Source organism: Leuresthes tenuis, unplaced genomic scaffold (genome assembly GCF_036924035.1).
Source record: "Leuresthes tenuis unplaced genomic scaffold, fLeuTen1.0.hap1 SCAF_16, whole genome shotgun sequence".
NCBI lineage: Eukaryota > Metazoa > Chordata > Actinopteri > Atheriniformes > Atherinopsidae > Leuresthes > Leuresthes tenuis.
In genome coordinates, this window is record NW_027325370.1 from 31,267,582 (window position 1) to 31,288,073 (window position 20,492).

At 42.4% G+C, this 20,492-nt stretch overlaps 1 protein-coding gene across 1 annotated transcript in view; it reads left to right on the forward strand.

Moving 5' to 3' along the window:
- Positions 1–19,270: 19,270 nt before the first annotated feature.
- LOC140271704 (voltage-gated potassium channel subunit beta-2-like) overlaps positions 19,271–20,492 on the forward strand; it is a 35,351-nt gene continuing 34,129 nt past the window's right edge. The window contains exon 1 of the mRNA XM_072366991.1: positions 19,271–19,518. Coding sequence (XP_072223092.1) covers positions 19,304–19,518 — 215 coding nt within the window. The 5' untranslated portion in view covers positions 19,271–19,303. The remainder of the gene's footprint in view (positions 19,519–20,492) is intronic.

Here is a 20,492-nt window from a genome sequence, read left to right on the forward strand (position 1 = left end):
AGCATGGTATCAAGTGGAATCATATTATTTACTTATGAGAAGTCAATGCTCTACAAGCAGTAGACACCAATCAGAGTGCACTTGGAGAAATAGAATTTTCCTGATGGGCAAGCTAAAGCTAAAATCTACTCAGAATGGGGCCACTAGTCCCACTGTCCATGTGACGTGTTAGAGACAGTGTAGATATTCAAACTATAGTGTTCGATCAAACCACCATCATTAAAAATGTGCTTTTTTTGTGGCTCTTTACTTCGTAGCTTTTAACTTTAGCTCACTTGTCAGGAAAGCTTCTGATCAAACCCTGCATGGTATGGGGCTGCAATAGTGTGTATGGAACTGGAAACTTGCAAATATGAAAAGGCACAAGAAGTTTTGTATAGTTTGTAAAAAATGTTAGAATAAAAATGTTCAGCCAACAGAATGTTTAAAAGTGTTTGCAACAGTCACTTTGAATGCTGAATAAAGATTGTTATCAATGCAGTAGTTCAAGTATTTGCACTGCTGTGGTTAAAAACCTAATTCAATAATGGTTAAAAGCATTCCAACACTGCCAAATGAAAAATGGTACATCAAAAAATGCCGTTGGCAATGTCATTTGACAAATTTTTCTTTCATTTCAGAGGGCAGCAAGAAAACCAGGATTTGCTCAAAAGGGTTTGTCAAGACAAAATGCCAACCTGTGAGGAGAGACGGTGTGAGAGGGAGCAAAAGCGAAGCAAGGGGGGATCTGAGCTGGACTAAAAGCCACCACACACAAATCTGCAATTTCCAGTGTCTCCCTGGCTAATGCTTGCTTACTTGCCATCAAACTAAATGACATATATCGACAGATTACAAGCCATCGTCTAGACAGCTGCATCATCCCAAACATCTCCAATGTAGCTGCAGAGCTGGTAGGCTACACCATTTATTGAGCAGACTGCACAGATTCTGATTAGACAAAAAGCTGGGCAGTGTGTGTGTGTGTGTGTATAGCAACAACAACTGGTGCACAGACACAAAAGTAGTTCAGACTACTGTACCACTACTGTATTGATGTGAAATTTCCAAAGCTGAAGAGCCAATCCTTGAAGAGAGGAAACCCTTAAACCAAGTAGCTATATGGTCTTCTCAACTGATGAGTCAATCAATCAATCAATCAAAGTACTTTATTAATCCCGCAAAGGGAAATTCTCTCGATGCAGCAGCAAACAGTACACATAATAAGTTATATTATTGACATCAAAATAGAACAGAGGATATGCCACATATATATACATGGTATATAAATAATAAGAATAAATATATATTCACGGAATAAAGGGCTTTTATTTTATTGTGCAAATCAATACTGAACACAAATGGATAGGTGCAAACTGTTTCATCTGTTGCCCGAAGGAGAACTGTTAAAGAGTCTGATGGTGAATGGTAAGAAAGACTACTTAAAATGTTTTTTGTTCTTGAACTGTCAGTGGAGCTGAATCAGTCTGTTGGAGAATGAGATCCGCTGTCCCCGTAGTGTTTTATGGAGAGGATGGGAAGGATTGTCCATGATGGAGAGCAGTTTGTTCAGTGATCTCTTGCTCATCACTGACTCAAATGTCTCCAGTTTCAGTCCAATAACTGTGCCAGCCTTTCGTATCAGTTTGTTGATTCTGCTGGCATCCCTGGCATTGATGCTGCTCCCCCAGCAGACTGCAGCAAAGTAGATGGCACTTGCCATCACACTGGTAGAAGATCTCCAGCATCTTACTGCACGCATTGAAGGATCTGAGCTTCCACAGCAAATACAGTCTGCTCATCTCCTTCTTGTACACAGTGTTGGTGTTGGTAGTCGAGTCCGCTCTGTTGTTCAAGTGCACACCTAAATATTTGTATTCCCCAACAACTCCAGCCCCTTCGCCCGTGATGTCAACAGGCTTGCTCCTGACGCTTGTCCTCCTGAAGTTCATCACCATCTCCTTGGTCTTGTCCACTTTCAGGAGCAGGTGATTCCGGTTGCACCAGTCCACGAAGTTGTCCACCAACTGCCTGTACTCCAACTCCTGCCCATCCTTAATACAACCGACCACAGCAGAGTCATCAGAGAACTTCTGCAGGTGGCACGATTCAGAGTGGTGCTGTAAATCAGAGGTGTACAGGGTGAACAGGAATGTGAGAATGTGAGACAGAACATGTTGCGCTCCTGTGTTACTGAACACCACATCAGACAAGATGCTCCCAAGATGAACAAACCGCAGCCTTTCTGACAGATAATCAGCAACCCAGGAGACACTAGATGAGCTGACACCCATCCCTAGCAGCTTATCACACAAAAGATTTGGCTGAATGGTGTTGAAGGCACTGGAGAAATCAAAAAACATGATCCTCACAGTCAGTACGGTTACATGCGGGGAATCGGATCAGATTAATGGCTAAATTACAATAAGATTGAGTCATTCAGCTCATGTAACAAGCTTAATCCGACAAGAAATTGAATCACATCGGGTTACTTGCGATCGAATTAAGACCCTGAGATAAGCGTTCTGCAAATGCTCGAGATTTTTTCCCGCAATCATCACCCAGAAGTCGAAGGAGACGATATTACTGTTGTTGTCACCGCCGTCAGAAAGAAAGAAACAACGCGATGGAGAATGCGCCGTAGTGCATCGTCTGTGCCATAACCAGCTCATCACAGATGTAGAGGGACGCAGCTTCATCTTGCTCTTCGTTCGCCATCTTTCTCGAATGCCTTAGTTTTGTTGTTGTTGGTGGTGAAGACGTCAACAGGAAGTAGCTCTATTAGCGATAGTTGAAATGGGTACAACGCCACTTATCTACTGTGGTATTGCATGCTTTGTGCCAGTGATTAGATTCATTCACCGCCATGTAACAAAGGATAATTACCGTTGCTCAGATAAAGAGCATAACTCAACTATAGCTATAATCCAGTTAATCTCATCATGTGGACCCACTGAGTGTCTCCACCACCATCCAGGTGAGAGTGAGCATGCTGCAGCAGGCAGATGACAGCATTATCCACACCCACACAAGGCTGGCAGGCAAACTAAAGAGGGTCCAGTGCAGCTTTCACCAGCAGTTTCTGGTGGGACAGAACCAGTCTCTCCTGGACTTTCATCATTATGACTGGTCTGAAGTTGTTGAGGTCAGATGGGTTGGTTTTCTTTGGTACCAGTACTATGCAGGATGTTTTCCTCTCCTGCAACAGACTCAGATTGAAAATGTCAGGATATCAGACAACTAGGCTGCACAGGACTTAGGGACCCTCGGGCTGATGCCATCAGGTCCTGTTGCTTTGGCATGTTGGAGTCTATCCAGCTGTCTTCTCACCTGGCCAGATGTCACAGTCATGTTGGGGGGTGTGACTGATCCTGAAGAGGTTGTTGGAGTTGGAGGGTTGTAGTCCAGGGTACTCAGCATGGGTGGTTGTGGGGAAAGCAGTGGCAGAGAAGGTGTGAAGGCAGTTCCTGTGTGGGATGGCCCAGTAGGGGGTCCTGAGCTGAATCTGTTGAAAAATCCATTCAGCTCATTTCCTTTGTCCTGGCTGCCCACTGGTAGTCTTTGATGTTGAAGCCGGTTATCTGCTTCATACCCTTCTACACATCCTTGGTGTTTTTCTGCTGGAGTTTGCTCTCCAGGTTTGTCCTGTAGGAATCCTTACACCTTCTCAGATCAGCCCTCAGTTCACGCTGAGCCCTTTTCAACTCATCCTTGTCACCAGATCTGAAGGCTCTCTTTTTTAGTCTTTTACCAATATCCCTGTATATCAGACAGTTACAGTGGATAGCTTCTTCCATTCTAAATGACGGCTCATCACTTCCACTATGACTTCCAGCTTCCTCCATCTGGATGGAGGTTCTTAGTCTTACTCCTTAAAATAAACAACTTTGTTCTTGAACTGAACAAGCTGCAGCGTTAGTTTGTGCATATATTTGTAGATTTTCACCAAAACAGCAATGTCAGATCAAGAAAAAACAACATACTAGACCAGGCGTATACCAACATTCCTGAAGCTGACAAGAGCCACTTGTGTTTTCACCTGGGTCATCCAGATCACTTCTCCCTGTTTCTGACACCAGTTTACAAACCCCTCACTGCCAGAACAAAGCCTGAAAATATGACTTTGGCCAGAGGGAGCCATATAATCATTACAGGACTGCTTTCTGGACACCAGATGGGAACTTTGTAGAATCTAACATAGCAATACATCTCTACAGTGTTGTCATGTCAGTTTCTGCAATGACATGGTAACAACAACGAAAAACATCAAAGTGTGCCCTAACCAGAAGCCCTGGTTCAATAACCATGTGAGGATGTTGCTCAGGGCCCAGGAAGCAGCCCTTAGAAGAAAGCATGGGATGCTGTACATCGTGGCATCAAAACTGCCAAATGAGAGTATAAAGAGTGGCGTGGCATGAGGACACTAACTGATAACAAACAAGTCATGCCAACCACACAACTGATGCCAGCATGCTCAATAGATTCTTCATACACTTTGAGGACAGCTCATGTAAAAGCCCTGCCAGTATTACGCCACCATCTGAATGTGTCCAGCCACTCACCCACATGTCCTACCAGGTGAACTGTGTCCTTAGCAGGATAATTGTCAAGAAGGCATTGGGGCCAGATGGGGTCTCCAGCCAGGCACTAAAGGTTTGTGCTGACCAGCTTTCACAGGAGTTCACAAATATTTTCAACTTGCCTCTCAAACAAACCACTGTACTCACTTTCTTCCCTGTGTCCAAGTCCTCAGCACCAAGAGGTCTGGATTATTACTGACTAGTCACCCTAACACCAGTAATAAATAAATGCTTTGAGAGACCGATAATGGACCATCTGAAAGCCTGACTTTCCTCTGACCAGGATCCAGTGTGGATGCAGTCTCTCTGGCTCTCCATACAGACTTTACTCATCCTGATAATCAAGATACTTATGTCAGGGTTTTATTTGTGACTTCCATAATCCAAAACAAACTACTAGTAAATAAACTACTGACGTTAGAACTGGGAACCCCTCTCTGTGGATTAAAGACTTCCTGACTAACAGACCCCTGCATATCAAGATAGGTTCTTATCTCCTCTTCCATTACACTCAGCACAAGCACCCCACAACAATGTGTGCTCAGTCTGGTCCTCTATTCCCTGTTAACATGCAACCACCATGGGTCAGATTACTAATAACAATGAGGTGGCACAAGCGCATTCTCCAGGTGTTTTCCAGTGTCCCCCATTGTGGCTAATCTTTATATGGAGGAAGAGGAAAGCAAAGCACTGAGCTCATACAAAGGAACAGCACCTCAAGATAGTAAAAAAATGAATAAAGAAAGAAAGAAAGAAAATGCAATGTTGTCATAGTTTTACTTTCAAGAATTGATTTACCTGAAAAATAAATGACAGACAAAATGACAGCATTTTAACATGCTCTGTCATTGTTACAAAACAAGCTTTAGAACAGATGCCAGTTTTAGTGTAGATAAATAATTTACCTGCAATATTATTTTTTGCTCTCTGCAATGCAGACAGGGTTGCACATGGGACTTTTTCTGAGCCATGTGACCAAGTAGGAAGGAGCTGAAAGCCACATTGACTCCTCCACCAATTCCTTCAGATAGTCCAGAGACAGCTCTTCTTGGCATTTGGCTGAGTAGAATACAGACTTCTTTATCTGCCATCCTCAAACTCCACCATGAGCAGTGTGGTCCAGAATCCCTATATTGGTCGAACGCCAAACACTCGGGTGAGTAACTAAGTGTTTAAGATTCTTTTAAGGATTGATGTTGCATGGGTATGCTGCCTGTGTTTTTCTGCCATACATTGGGAAAAGCAAAAATAATGGTGACATGAGGCAGTAAACATTGGGTCATAGAGTTGCTTTTTCTTGTTATTCTCTTTTTCGAAACACAGCTGTTCCTCTGTTCGGTCACAGAGAAAGTAGCGAGTAGACATGTTCCATAAACAGAAGAGAAGGTTTTAAATTATTGAGTCACTGTGAATTTTTTAGTGAAGAGCATCTAGCAGATTGGGGAAGTAGAAAGAGCAGAGTTGTATTCTAAAATTATTTGCATTTTGAGAACATTATATTTGTAAAATGTTGTTTTTCAATGCAGTCAGGTTTAGTAATTTAAGATTTAAGGAAAAAAACAAATTTCCAATTTTTCATGGTAGAGTTTTATATTCATGGTAGTGTTTTATTTTCATGGTAGTGTTTTGTTTCCACATGAGCTTCCAGAATAGCTTCACTGTTTCCTGACAAGTATTCCTTACATTTATACTAATTTCTAAATTATATAAAAAACCTAATCTTTTTTTATTTTTTTAAGTCCTTAATGACAGAAACGTAACTCATTTTGGCATATGAGACACAGTATATGTTTAATCCGTTATGCATGGTTTGAAAATAATACCATAGAAATAGCTATGAATAGCTATGAATTCAAACAAAATTTATGTAATGTGTTTTTAGTCAATTTGTGTAGGTGTAGGAACAGTGGAGACATTTGTAGGACTCACACAAAGAGTTTAGAGTCTTGCAATCCAGAGTCAGTCCACAGGAAGCTGAAGACCATTGTAACCATGTCCAGGAATGCTCAACCAACAGTAATTAATTAAAAAGCGACTTGTATACTAATCTGTAAACTGATGAGTGCACCCAGGATAATTTCTATGCGATTACAAGCCTCTCTTATGTTAACCAATAATAATGCTAATGAATCCTCCATTACTGAGCGGTAACACTTGACAACATTTGTATGTATGGTAAATACTACTCCCCCTGAAGAATGGTGCCGTCTGTATGCAATTTGCAAAAATACTGATCCAAGTAAAAAAAAAAAACTATTCCATATAGACCTTTATTTACATTAAATTAAAATATGTTGCAAAAAGTATAATCACTATAATAATAATAACTTTTGGTCTTCGTGAAAAAAACAAAACAAATTTGAGGCCTGAACCATTATTAATCAAATAATTTTACTTTCAGATCACACTCCTGTCTTTAGTAGAGTGAGAGGTGTTAAACAGTAACACAAAAAGGGTTAGGGTTCTATTTGGGGACCATAGCTAAAAGATTTGAAAAGTGAGAGAGATGCAAATCAAAGTCCTTCGTGTGTTGGGTCTACATTTTCAATTATGAAGTAACAAAAGAGTTTGTTCCCATGGACTACAAAGGGAGAGGAAGTTGGAGTTACACAATGAGTACTGTCATTTCCAGGTTTAACCAGGCAGGCTGGAAGCTACATATGTTACCTAGCCAATACAGGGATTTTTTTCACCACAGAAAAACTTGACAAAGAATATCAGCGTTAAGGGCGACCAACTTAATTAAGCTTATTGTAACAATAGGAACTGTTTTTTGGAACCTTTGTTTAGTTCCGGATGTGACATGGACATGTTTTGAAGTGACACCACCTGTGTTACCGACCTAAGCTGATTGTACCCTACTCGCTACAGATTAATACAGTTTGTCACCCAAGTGGGTGAAACATCAAGAAGAGTGAAGAGGATACAACCACTCCCACCCCACACTGTCTGGAGATTAGGCAGGGTGTTGAGGCCAGTGGATGGGAGGTCCTATGAGGTTCAGTTGTACTATGGAAGCGTTATTAGGAGAAATCACAGATGCCTCAGGTGTGCACCTGATGTGACCTTCAGTGACCCCTCGAAATTGAGATCAGCCAAAGGCTGTGGGATATGAACTTCCGGAGACTGTTAATGTTCCTCACAGTGGACATAAGCCCAGAGACACCCTGTTACGACCAGGGCTGGTCACACAGTGGTGTAGCCACAGCGATAGAAGGACTGTGTGATATCATGCAGATGAATAAACTGATATGCTGATGTTTACATGCACTTTGCACTCTGGGAAAGTAAACAAGCACAAAAGTTGTGATTTACATATGTTGATATTGTGATGTGATCATTTGCACATTTCAAGTTCGTAGCTAATGGTTGAGTAATATTAAACTGTGATATGAGTTGATTTGTACTATGTTTTCAGTTATGTTAGTTGCTATTTTCATCAGTTTCTGAGAGAAGATTTAGATTGATGATCATACAGAACTGTTTGGGATGTTGTAATAAACACTGTCACTATTAGAGTTTTGTTTGTTGGCTAAAGTCTAATTTTTAGATAATAGCGCTAACTCTCAACAAAGAAAGGATGTAACAATAGGAACTATTGTTGGGAACCTTTGTTTAGTTCTGGATGTGACTTGGACATGTTTTGAAGTGACACCACCTGAGTTACCAGACCGAGCTGATTGTACCGTACACGCTAAAGATAATGTTTGTAACCCAAGTGGGTGAAACACCAAGAAAAGTGCATATTTCTTAGGATGAGGTAACAGATTTTAACACTTATCTGACCTACAAGGGAGAAACAATAGTGGTATTCTCTTTGCTAAAGATAAGAAGTTTACACAGAACCACTACCACTCTCTGCAGGCATTTGCGGTCCATGACAGCGGCATTGCCGTACCACTCAGTGATGCAACTGGTCAAGATGCTCTCAACAACACAGCTGTAGAGATTCCTGAGGATCTCAGCCGACATGCCAAACTTCCTGAGCCTCCTCAGAAAATACAGCCGCTATTGAGCCTTCTTCACCAGCTGTGTGGTGTTCACTGTCCAGGTGAGGTCCTCGCTGATGTGCACCCCCAGGTATTTGAAGGTGCTCACCCTCTCCACCACAAGATCTCGGATGAATAGCGGCTGATGAGGTCGCTTCTCCTTCCTCATGTCCACTATCGTCTCCTTTGTCTTGTCCGTGTTGAGGATGAGGTTGTTGTCCTCACACCATGACACCAGATTTGCCACCTCCCTCCAGTAGGCCGCTTCATCTCCGCCGGTGATATGTCCTATCACTGTGGTGTCATCCGCAAACTTCAGGATGATGTTGTCCCTGTGGGAGGCAACACAGTCGTTGGTGAAGAGGGTGTAGAGGATAGGGTTGAGGCAGGGCTGTACAGTGCGACATATGTCGCACGTGCTACGTCAAAACATGCCTGTGCTAAGAATTGATCTACCTTGTAGCATGGATGTTATGGGCAGATTTAGCCACGAAAAAAAAATCTTGTTTCGAATCTCGAAACAACAACAAAAAAAACAAACAAAAAAAAACAAATCGCAGCTAAATATGCAAATATTTGCAACTTTTTCACTAAAACGAGCTTGCGGTTTGTAACATCAAATGAGAGGACGATGAAATGGGTAAGGCATATTGCCTTACCCATTTCATCGTCACCCATTTCAAGGTCATCGTTGACCTTTGCCTGCAAACCACCGTTCAAGTCAATTAATTATCAAGCCAATGAATTGTGTGTCGTTGTGACATATAACGTAATGTTATATAATTTAAATTATAGTATGATGCAGCGCCACATAACTGGGAAACTTTGTCTTGTAGCCCCACAGAGTCAGAAGATACAGCACCAAGCACAAGCCACGAGCCCACAAGTCCAGAGTGGACAGGTTGTTGTGAGAATGCTGTAAAGAAAAAAGTGCCCAGATATGCTAGATGATTCAGCACTACATTAATGAAACTCACCTGAATTTATCTGAAGGCTTTGTAAAAAGGGGAGAATTATGACCATTTTTAAAATGTGATTTAATGTCAGAAGCAGAGCAAGGAGGGATGAGGGGACAGCGTGTGTGGACAAGCAAGCATTGGTTATAATATAACCACTATCCAAACGATAGTAGAGACACGTTATACTTTTATCATTAAAAGTAAGATAATAAATACACAAAGCCCACAATTAAAAGGGAATAGGATGAAAGTAATGTGAATTAAACCTGCATATTTTGCCATTGAAAATAACTCCAGGGCTGAAAATGAGTCCCACTCAGGCCCTGGCCTGGCTAAAGTTCAATGCGACAAAGCTGAAGAGGTGACAAGCATTTTTAGGGTGTGCTACAACTGTCTGGTCCTGTGCTAAAAAGCTGTCAGCCTCTGTAGCACTAGTGCTATGTGCTGAAAAAGTTAACGTACAGCCCTGGGCTGAGGACGCTCCCCTATGGGGTGCCCACATTTGTGATGATACTGGCTGAAGCCCTGTTGCCGATCCTGACAGACTGCCAGTCAGAAAGTCTAGGAGCCAGTCACAGAGGATGGGATTCAGGCCAAGGGCAGACAGCTTATGGATGAGCTTGTGGGGGATGACCGCGTTGAAGGCGGAGCTGTAATCAACAAGGAGCATCCTGATGTAGATGTCTTTGTTTTCTAGGTGGGAGAGGGAGTAGTGAAGGGCAGCAGCAATGGCGTCTGAGGTGGATCTTTTGGACCATTAGGCATACTGCAGGGGGTCCAGGGGGTCCAGCATGGTGCTCTGAATGTAGGCCAGCATCAATCTCTCAAAACACTTCATCATGATTGGAGTGGGTGCTACTGGTCTGTAGTCATTCAGGTAGGTGGGTGGGCTCTTCTTAGGGCGGGGGATGATGTTTGTGGTCTTCAAGCAGGAGGGGACGGTGCTCTGGATGAGGGAGAGGTTGAAGATGGAGGTGAGAACATCTGCCAGTTCGTTGGCACATGTTCTGAGGAGGTTGTCCTGTATTCTGTGATCTGCTGCAGGCCTTGTCACATCTGCCTGGAGTCGGCAGAAGAGTAGAAGCCATCCAGCTTCTCTCTTTACGGCCTCTTGGCCGCTGTGATGGCTTTCCGCACACCGTTCTACGCAGCTTTGTGCTCTATCTCATTGCCAGATTTAAATGCAGTTAAGCAAGCACGCAGCATGTGCTGTACCTGACTGTCAATCCAGAGGTTTTGTTTGGATTACTTCTTCACTTGTGTGGTGGGCACAATGTTGTCAATACAAGTGCTGATGTACCTAGTGACACACTCTGCATAGTTCTGTATAATGATAGAAGAGTCCTCCAGTATGGCTGCAGCTTTGAACACATTTCAGTCTGTCTGGGCAAAACAGTCCTGCAGGGTGCTCTCAGTCTCTGGTGTCCAAAGTTTAACTTGTTTGGTGACAGGTTTTGTCTGTTTCAGTCTTTAGGCTGGGTACAGGAAGAGAGAGATGTGGTCTGAGAGTAGTGGGGGCAGGGTGCAGCCCTGTATGCACCACGTATGTTGCTGTATACATGATCCAGTGTGTTCTTGCCACAGGTGGGAATATCCACATGCTGATGGTACTTAGGAAACACAGTCTTTAAGTTGCAGTGGTTGAAGTCACCAGCAACAATAAAAAAAAACTAATTTAAAACTTGATTGAAAATCTACCAGAGCAAATCACCTGGATATACTTTTTGGATCATATCACACCATGTGATGCCTTTTAAGCCTTTATCTAAGGACAGCCTAATAGCCAGTCAATCGCAATAGCGAAAAAAAGGCAGCAGTAGAGGAAAACCTTGTGTATTGTTTGTTTGTCCTGCAACCACCTGGGATGAATATTGTAGCCTTACACAGCTGATAAATTAACTACAAAGGCAGGTGTGACCATGGATAGTGTGGAACGGGCAGCAGCTGGAGCTTCTCAGCGGGAGGCTGATGAGATGCCTTGGCCCAACTACACTCTGGACATGCTTTGACAAATTCATGAACATTTGAGGCCATGGTTGGCCACCAAAAGGTTCTCTATAAAACATAGGGTTATATTAATTCCTGGATAGCAGGTTAACCAGGACGAGTGTCCCCACTGAAGCAACTGGGATTGAAATGTAGCAAGAACAAAAATGTGGTTGGGTGGTCCAGTTTCCAGATCATTTCACTGGGCCTGTCTGACCCTCTCCCTCAATGTTCTAGGTGAAGACAGCCACCACACAAAAGGAAGAGAGAATGGTCTCTGGGTCCGAAGAATTTGTCAAGGCAAACTGTCGAGAAAGGGCATCAGGCTTAACCTTACAAGAACCAGGATGGTATTAAATGGTGAAATCGAATCTACAAAAATATTAAGACAAGCATGCTTGCCGGGAATTTAGCTGTGTCGCACTTTGGAGATAGGAAAGGTCATAATTTCTCTCGGCCTTGGAGAGTTGGCGACAGAAATACGCACATGGATGCAGCGCCTGATTGTCCTCGGACTGCTGTGAAAGGACAGCCCCTACACTGATATCTGGAGCATCTACTTCCACAATGAATTGCCTGGAGGCATTTGGCTGTGTGAGAATAGGAGCAGAAACAAAACAAGATTGTAGTTCTTCAAAAGCTTGATCAGTCTCCTGGGTCCACGAGAACTTAAATGCAGAAGAGGTGAGTTTGTGGAGGAGGGAAGCGATGCTACTGTACTTCCTTATGGATCTCCTGTAGAAGTTTGCAAACTGTTAGAAGGGACCACCCACTCTGCCACTGCCTGCACCTTACTGGGATATACCTTTAAGCTGCCTTTGATGAAGCTGAATGATGAAGCCCTAAAAGTTCACTGTATCTAAGTGAAACTAGAATTTCTCTGCTTTCACAAAGAGTCAGTTTTCCTACAATCTTTGAAGTACTTTACATAATTGGCTCCGATGTTCCTTGGGGTTGTTGTTCTTAACAAAAACCAAACGGTTTAGGAAATTCTTTAAGACATTGTTAATGAGGTTCTTGAAAACAGCAGGCACACTGGTCAGACAGAAAGGCATAACCAAGTACTCAAAATGTTCAAGGGGCATGTCTTCCATTAATTTCCCTTGCATACATGAACTAGATGATAGGCATTACAAAGACATAGTTTAGGGAAAACTTGAGCACCATTCCAAACCTCTAATCAGAGCTCAAAAAGGTGAGAGGGTATTTATTCTTCAATGGGATATTATTTAAACCTCTAAAGTTAACGCAATTATGAAGTAAACCGTTCTTTTTAATCAACAAAAAAGAACCCGGCCCCGACAAGACAGGCTGATGGTCTGATAATGCCAGCTGCTAAAGAGTCATTAATATGTTTTTCAATGGCAGATGGTTTGGGTCAGAAGGGGTTATTGACTTTACTAGTAGGGTTAGGTGCACCAGGAACATGATCTATAGGACAATTCTATAATCTACGAGGAGGGAATGAGAGAGCTTTATCCTTACTGAACACTTCAGCCAGGTTGTGATACACAGTGGGAACCAGAGAAAGATCAGGAGATTTAGGAAGTGGTGTGCGTCCCACAGTTTGAGGAACTGCCAAACAAAGACAAGCAGAATGGCATGAAGGACTCCAACCCACCACTCTTAGTTGCAAAGGAGTTGGACATATCTCTCCCAGTTGATGAGGTACTGGTCCCGCAGTGGCGCAGCAGATGGCAAACCATGAAAGTAGGGTTTCCATCAATGATCCAGGGAAGTGAAGTGGTGGTAGCTGAGAAGCCGGTTCAAGAGTCAATAGGGTCTTGACTCAATAGGGTCTTTTGAACCAGCTTGACCTTTGAGATGTGGATAACAAATGGTCCAATAATCTTGGGGGACAACTTCTTGGACTCCACCCTCAGTGGAAGGTCCTGGGTCGAGAGCCAGACCTTCTGACCCACCAAGTAAATGGGTGAGTTGGAGGGGGTAACGATTTTTGACAGTGATATAATTGAGGCCCATGTAGTCGATGCAAGGCCTAAGGGACCCATCCTTCCAAGGAAGAAAACCGCTGCCCCAGTGGGTGACAAGGAGGGACAGATGATCCCGGCAGCAAAGGCATGATTAATATAGGCCTCCATAGCCTCTCTTTCAGGTGAAGACAGGGAGTAGAGGCGACCCTTAGGAGCTGGGGTTCTGGGCAGGAGGTCTATGACGCATTCACAGGGCTGATGACGGGACAGGGAGGTAGCCTTCGCCTTGCTGAACAACTCCCGAATATCGTGACATTCGGCCAGGCCAGGGACCAAACTGGAGCTGGCAGAGGTTCAACAGCTTGTCCTATGCAGACCTGATGACAAGAGGAACTCCACCCCAGGATGGACCCCATCGCCCAGGGGTAGCCAAGGATCAGCAGGAGGTGAGGTAATTTCAGGACGTGGAAATGTAAGGTCTCGTGATGGTTGCCGGACAGGAGCATGTGGATGGGTGTAGTCTGAGGAGTGACAGTCCCCAGCAGATGACCGTCCACAGTTAGGGCTGGCTGTTACTGGATGTGGCAGAGGAACCTGGTCTCTACCCAGCTGAATGGCGAGCTCCTCATCGATAAGGCTGACGTCTGCCCCAGAGTCAATGAAGGTGGCAAGGGTGTGAGAGCCCTTCGTCAACAGAAGCCTGATGTGAAACAAGGGTTGTGGGCATGGAGCAGAGTCTTGGGCCCGGCTCAGCAGAACATCCCTCTCTACTGGTGAACCCTCTCTTTTACTGAAGTGTCTGGCTTGGCCGCAGTAGAGTCAGAGGTTCCCTTGGTGGCGTCACTTCCACTCCTCAGGCGTCAGGCTGGTGCGTCCCATCTGCATGGGTTCAGCACCCCCGATTGCAGGCTCTGCGAGAAGGTTGGGAGTGGATGGAGACCCTTGCAGGTGTCCCTAATGGTGTAGCTCCCCTCTCCTCACCTGAATCCATCTGTCCAGCATAGAGGTTAGCTCGATGATTCCGTCGAGGGAAGGCGGAAGATTGAAGGAGACGAACTCATCCTTGATGTATGGCAATAGTCCATTGAGGAAGGTGTCGCACTGGACTGCAGAGTTCCAGTCGCTAAGATGGGCTTGAGTACAGAAGTCAATGGCGTAGTCCCCCACAGGTCGGTTCCCCTGCCTCAGGCTCATGAGTCCTCTGGTAGCATCAGGGCCCAGGGAAAGAGGTCCAAAAACTTTACGAATCTCCACTGAGAAAGCTTGGAAGGAGGAGCAGACCGACGTGCTGTTCCCCACAGACGTGCTCTGCCAGTAAGATGGTTGATGGCAAAGGCGACCCTCACTGACTCTGAGGCGAAGGTGTGGGACTACAGGGCAAACGTGATGGAACAGTTTATCAGGAACGGATTGCAGCCCTCTGGATCCCCGGAATAATGGTCCAGGGCTCCCACCCTGGGCTTGGTGGAAAACCCAGAGCTGGAGCATGGGGAGTTGGAGCCGAGGCAGGAGCGGCCTGTTGCGACATGGTGACCGCCAGCTGTTAGACCTAGGTGATTAGCGAGGGTAGTGCTCGCTCCAGGGCCGACGCTGGTGCCAACTGCAGAGCCCTCGGATCTGTACATTTCAGTTCTTTAGCAGCCTTCAATAAAGGGAAGGGCCTTACAGCAGACGAGGTAGCCGAGGCGAGGTGTCCAGAGTCAGAAGATGGTGCAGAGGTGCCGACAAGGAGCGAACAGCAGAGGAGCCGGGGCCAGGTGGAGGAGTCAAAGCCAGGAGAATAGACAGACGCCAGAGTTGAGGCAGAGCACGTGGTCAGGGACAGAAGGCAGATAAGATCACCAGGAGGCAGGCGAGGAGGGCAGGTCGGAGGCAGGCAGGGTTGGCAACAAAAGATCAGGTAGGTAATGAACACTGGAAAGTCTTGCATGGATGCAGTAGAACAATCTGGCAAGGAGAGAAAGCTGGAGAGGCTTATATGCAGGGCTGATTGGGAATGAGCTGCAGCTAAGCTTGCAGGTGACTGTAGTTGGGCTGATTATGGAGAAGTGGCTGGCAGGTAGAGTAGAGGGAGAGTGGAAAATTACTGAGGCAGAGTGATAGGAGGTGATACAGGGAGGATAAAACTGTGACAGTCAATAAACATTAGGACTTCCTATGTTCTCTTGAGCCAGTGTAGAACTATGGATTTAATAACTAAACAATTACCTAGATATAAACTACTGAAGATGCTGAATAGTGCATTTAATATATATATTAGAAATTAAACTGTGCTATAATAGTCTGACATCTGTTCAGAATCCCCTCAACATTTAGATTTGATGTAAAACCAATCTGTTCTATGACTATTGATTTGTCAGTCTCTTGGCAACATGGGTTCTTGGGAATGTGGTGACTTTCCAGAGTAGACTAATTACAATACTTAACTCAACTTCTGGTTGTTTGGCCTCTTCAATTCAATTCAATTCAATTCAGTTTTACTTATATAGCGCCAAATCACAACAAATGTGAACTGCCCTCTGTCCATTCTTGCCCTGAGACATGTTTCCTCCATTTTAGTTAAGTCTGAGGTGAAGTATCTGGGTTTAATTTTCGTTTAATTTTGGAGAACGTTTAATAACGATGAAGAAATCCCTAAGTCGTTGGCTAACAAGAAATTTCACGATTTTCGGACGAGTCCTCTTATCTAAAGCCGATGGGGTGTCCAAACTGATTTATCTGTGACATTCTTTATTGACCTCTGATAAAAATATGAAAAAGGCTAACTCAATCATCTTTCAATTTCTCTGGAGGAACAAAACCCACTACTTAAAGAGATCTCATCTAATTAGAGAATACAATCAGGGTGGTATCAAAGCTCTGGACTTTGAAGCCTTAATTGGTTAATTCAGAGTAAATTGGCTGAAAACGTATTTCTCAGTTCCCAACTCTATGTGGTTTCATATTCCTAGAGCTATATTCAAAAAGCTCCATTGCCTAGACCTTTTGCTCAAATGTGACTTCGATTTAACTAAGATTCCTATTCAGTTATCTAAATTCCATAAACAAGTTTTGCATTTCTGGAAAATGATATTCACTCATAATTTTACCCCACATGGATCAGTTTTGTGGAATAACAGAACAATACTGGTTAATAGGAAATCTGCCTGTAAAACTGATTGGTTTGAAAATGGTGTTCTGTTTGTAACTGACTTAATGGATAACAGGGGTGCTTTGTTAGATCACAAAGAGTTTATTGACTAATTTAATCTGGATTGCACTCCCCGAGAGTATAACAAAATATGTAAAGCTATTCCTGTTGCTCTGATCCATCTGATCCAAAACATTTTAATCTACTCTAATGTCACTTCAACTTTACCCAAATTAATAGTAGCTGGCTGCAACTTAACTGATAAAAAATGCAACAATGCTGTTCTCACAACTGCCCTTAAGTCTATTTTTTTTCAATGATTATGACAGAATGACACCAGCAGCAGTAGAGCCAGATATAGCAAAAAATTAGTTTTCTAAATACATTAAATGGCCAGTTCCACCTAAGGTCAAAGAGTCTCACTTAAGAATCTGTCACAAAATCTATCCGGTGGCTGATTTTTTACATATACGATTTAAATTTGATCTGGCGAGTTGTACCTTTTGTGCTTGTCCGACTGAATCCTTAGAACATCTCTTTTTCACTTGCCCCATCTCTAATAAATGTTGGAGTGACATTAGCGACTGGCTATCCTTGACAATAGCAAACATTCCATAGTTTACCATAAACCACGTCTTGTATTACTTTAATGACCTCTACAGTAAAACATCTGATATAGTAAATATTGTTTTCTTGCTTGCTAAATATCATATTCATTGTTGTAAGTGGAGAAACTCTGCCCCAAATTTTGATAATTTTTCAATGAATTTAAACTTTATTACTCCTCATTGAAACATCTTAAATCTGAGTGTGTCAAAAGAATTACCTTCCTTTGTTTTATATACTTTTAAATTATTACTTTTTTATTAGCCTTGCACTGCTGTTTGACTTTTATTTACACTCATGTCCTCTGTGTATTTATTTATTTTCCTATTGCACTGTTCATTGTACCAAGATGTTGTATTTGTGTTTGACAAACAAAATCTAAAAAAAATACATCTTCACTTCCTTGTTTGCACTTCCCATGTGACTGAACTAATCAATCAGAAGCCAGGCCTTCAATTAAGGTAAACTTGAGGGAGTCAGAAAGGCAGATTTAACTTAACTGTCCTAAAGATGCACTTGTAAATAATAAATGTGCAACATACATATGTAAATAGTTAATTGATGTAAATTATAACATTGTAAATGCATTTTTAGGAAATTAACTCAAATATAAATTGTATTAACTTCTGAGCCTTACAATAGCAATGGCAGATAACTCAGATAACTTTGGTATTGTCAAAGAGAACCATCTGGTAGGGTTTTGAAGATGAACTTCTCATTAAAAATACTAATTTCTTTATCCATTTCAACTTGCCATCCACAAGATTAGACTAAATCCCTTCTTGTCCCCAACTACAGAGTGGACTAAGAGTTATGTTCACATAATGTACCTACATTAATCTAGTGTGAAAAAAAAAGTGAATGACTTACAGACAAAATTATGTGAACTCCTTATGAACAATATTTTCTGAGTTCAAGTCTTGGAGTACATTTGTATTTGCATTCTTCACTTTCACAGTTAAATCGGACTTGGGAACTTTGCCTAGCTCAGTTACAGCAATTTTCTCCATGAACACCAACTCTGGTTTCGCTCTCAACCATTTTTTGAGAGTTAATCTGGTATGGTTGTTACTTAATGGGAGGTGACCCACCAGTATCTACAACAATGATTATTACTTTTTTCAATCCCGGAATATCTCCAAACAAAGGCCTATTTTTGTCCACTAGATGCAATATTTGCTCTCTTTTATCAATGCTAAGATGACACAGTGAGTCTCTGAGACTGGTCAGGTTGTTGGAATTCCACAATCTTGTCATAACCAGCTTGAACTTTTTACATAAACCAAAACTATTCAACACAATTGATAGAACTTCACAAGTATGATAAGGCTTCATGAGATAAATTAGACATAGTTGTGATTTTTATCTCCAATCAGGTATCTCTACAATAGAATTGCTGCCCCCCTTTATATTCTCGATAATCTTCTTGTTCTTGTATTTCTTTTTCTTAGTAGCTTGCAATTTACTCGCCAGGTAAAAATCTGAATGTGATCTTGTTCTTTAAAAAATTAAACGATTTGTACGTTTGGTCCCTAGTGACAGCTCTCAAATGTTAACATTGGTGTCTGTAACAGCAAACACTCCCTCAGCTGCCTTTGCACTGAGGCTGGTTATGGACAGACATGACAAATATAAAGTTTGTTATCCTCTCCATAAAACCTGTAGCTTTTTCATAGTTGGTTAGTGGTGACAATACTCAAGATTAGTAGTAGAAAGAAAACATTATAAGAGGTACTTGAAATCTACCTGCCTTTGCTCTAGTTGTTGAGATTGCTGTGGTGATGAATTGCATTATGGGAAGCAGTATGCAATGTAGACTGGTTAGATGCATACTGGAGAACATTTCCAAAGCACTACACCATCCAGGTATTTGTTGTACACCGTATTTTGAAATAGTTTATAAGCAGCATAGTGAGTAATAAGTTTTACATACTATACTAATAGTGTGCAAATTTTAAGACAGTCATACTCGTTAAATTGTAACATCAACTTTTGTTTGATTATCAATTTTTAGATACCAAAACCCGGGGGCAGTGGAGGGGTGCCACCTGGGAGTCGTGACAGCAGTGGATCGTATCGAAGCAGTAGCATTAGCAGTGAAAGTGGAGGGTCTGGAGGCAAGATACTGTCTTTGTTATCCATGAGTGAGAGTATGCATGCTGGCCTGAGCTGTTTCTTGCCGGAGCAAGCACTGGAGCAGGAAGAAAGGCGTCAGCGTAGTCGCCAGTTGTCAGAGATTCAGCGACTGAAGGAAGTTCGTGCAGCTGCTCAGCTTAAAAACTTGGAAGATTTTCTTAAAATGAACCATGTTTCACTCAGGAATAGCACGTCTTACACCACCGGCATGATTTACAGGTAAGATGCTATTTTAAAAAGTACCAACCAGTTACAGATGAATAGAAGCTCATACTAGGAGATAAAAGATGTGATTTCTGATCACTTTGCTGTTACTGTTGAAGACAGTTGTAAGCTATAAAGCGCGTAAAGAAATTAGTTTTGTGGAAATTAGTCAAATTATTTCCACAAAAGAATTTAACATGAGATGAGCAGTTTCAGGTTTCTGGAGATTAATATCACAAAATTTGTAATGGTCCCAACATACCTTCATCGCTTTTAAGAAAGGACAGGAATGACTATACATCCTATGATAAGACAGTATTGGTATTGTCGACCAGGCTAAAGAATAATTTGTTTGCACGTACAAATCCCCTTCACAATGTGTTTCTCATTAATCCAGAGGTGTTGCAATGCAATGTGGTGGACTTTTATCAGGTGCAAACTGGGGTTCAGTGGCATATGACATTCTAGTTAATGTACTGCTCACTCTTCTGGATTAGCCATGGCCTTGCTAAAGCAAAACCATTTGTCAGTCCTCAAAGAGAGGCCACTGATAGCAAGGTATTCTCAGACTATTTTCAGGAAGGCATGGCAAATGAATCAAAGTGCTTTACATAGAAGATAAAAGCATTAAAAACTAAATTTACAATTAAAAAAAGGAACACAGAGGGAGATGTACAGTGCAGTGAAAGTTATTAATCTAAGTTATTCAATTAAATTAAATCAGTTAAGTAAATGCAGTAGTAAACAGGAAAGTGACGTATTTCCGCGGCCCGTAGTCGTGCACCAGTCAAAATTTGTAACTTGGTGCGCACAGAGAACGACAAACCGGATGGACCGATTCGAAAACAGGCTCATGGCTGATGATTGTCTCATGTAAAATACTTATAAATACTGTGCAATTATTTGTAAATAAATGATGTCGTGAGGAATTTACTGTTGTTTCATGCACTGGTATTCACTGGAAGCGGCTTTGAGTATTATGAAAAGCG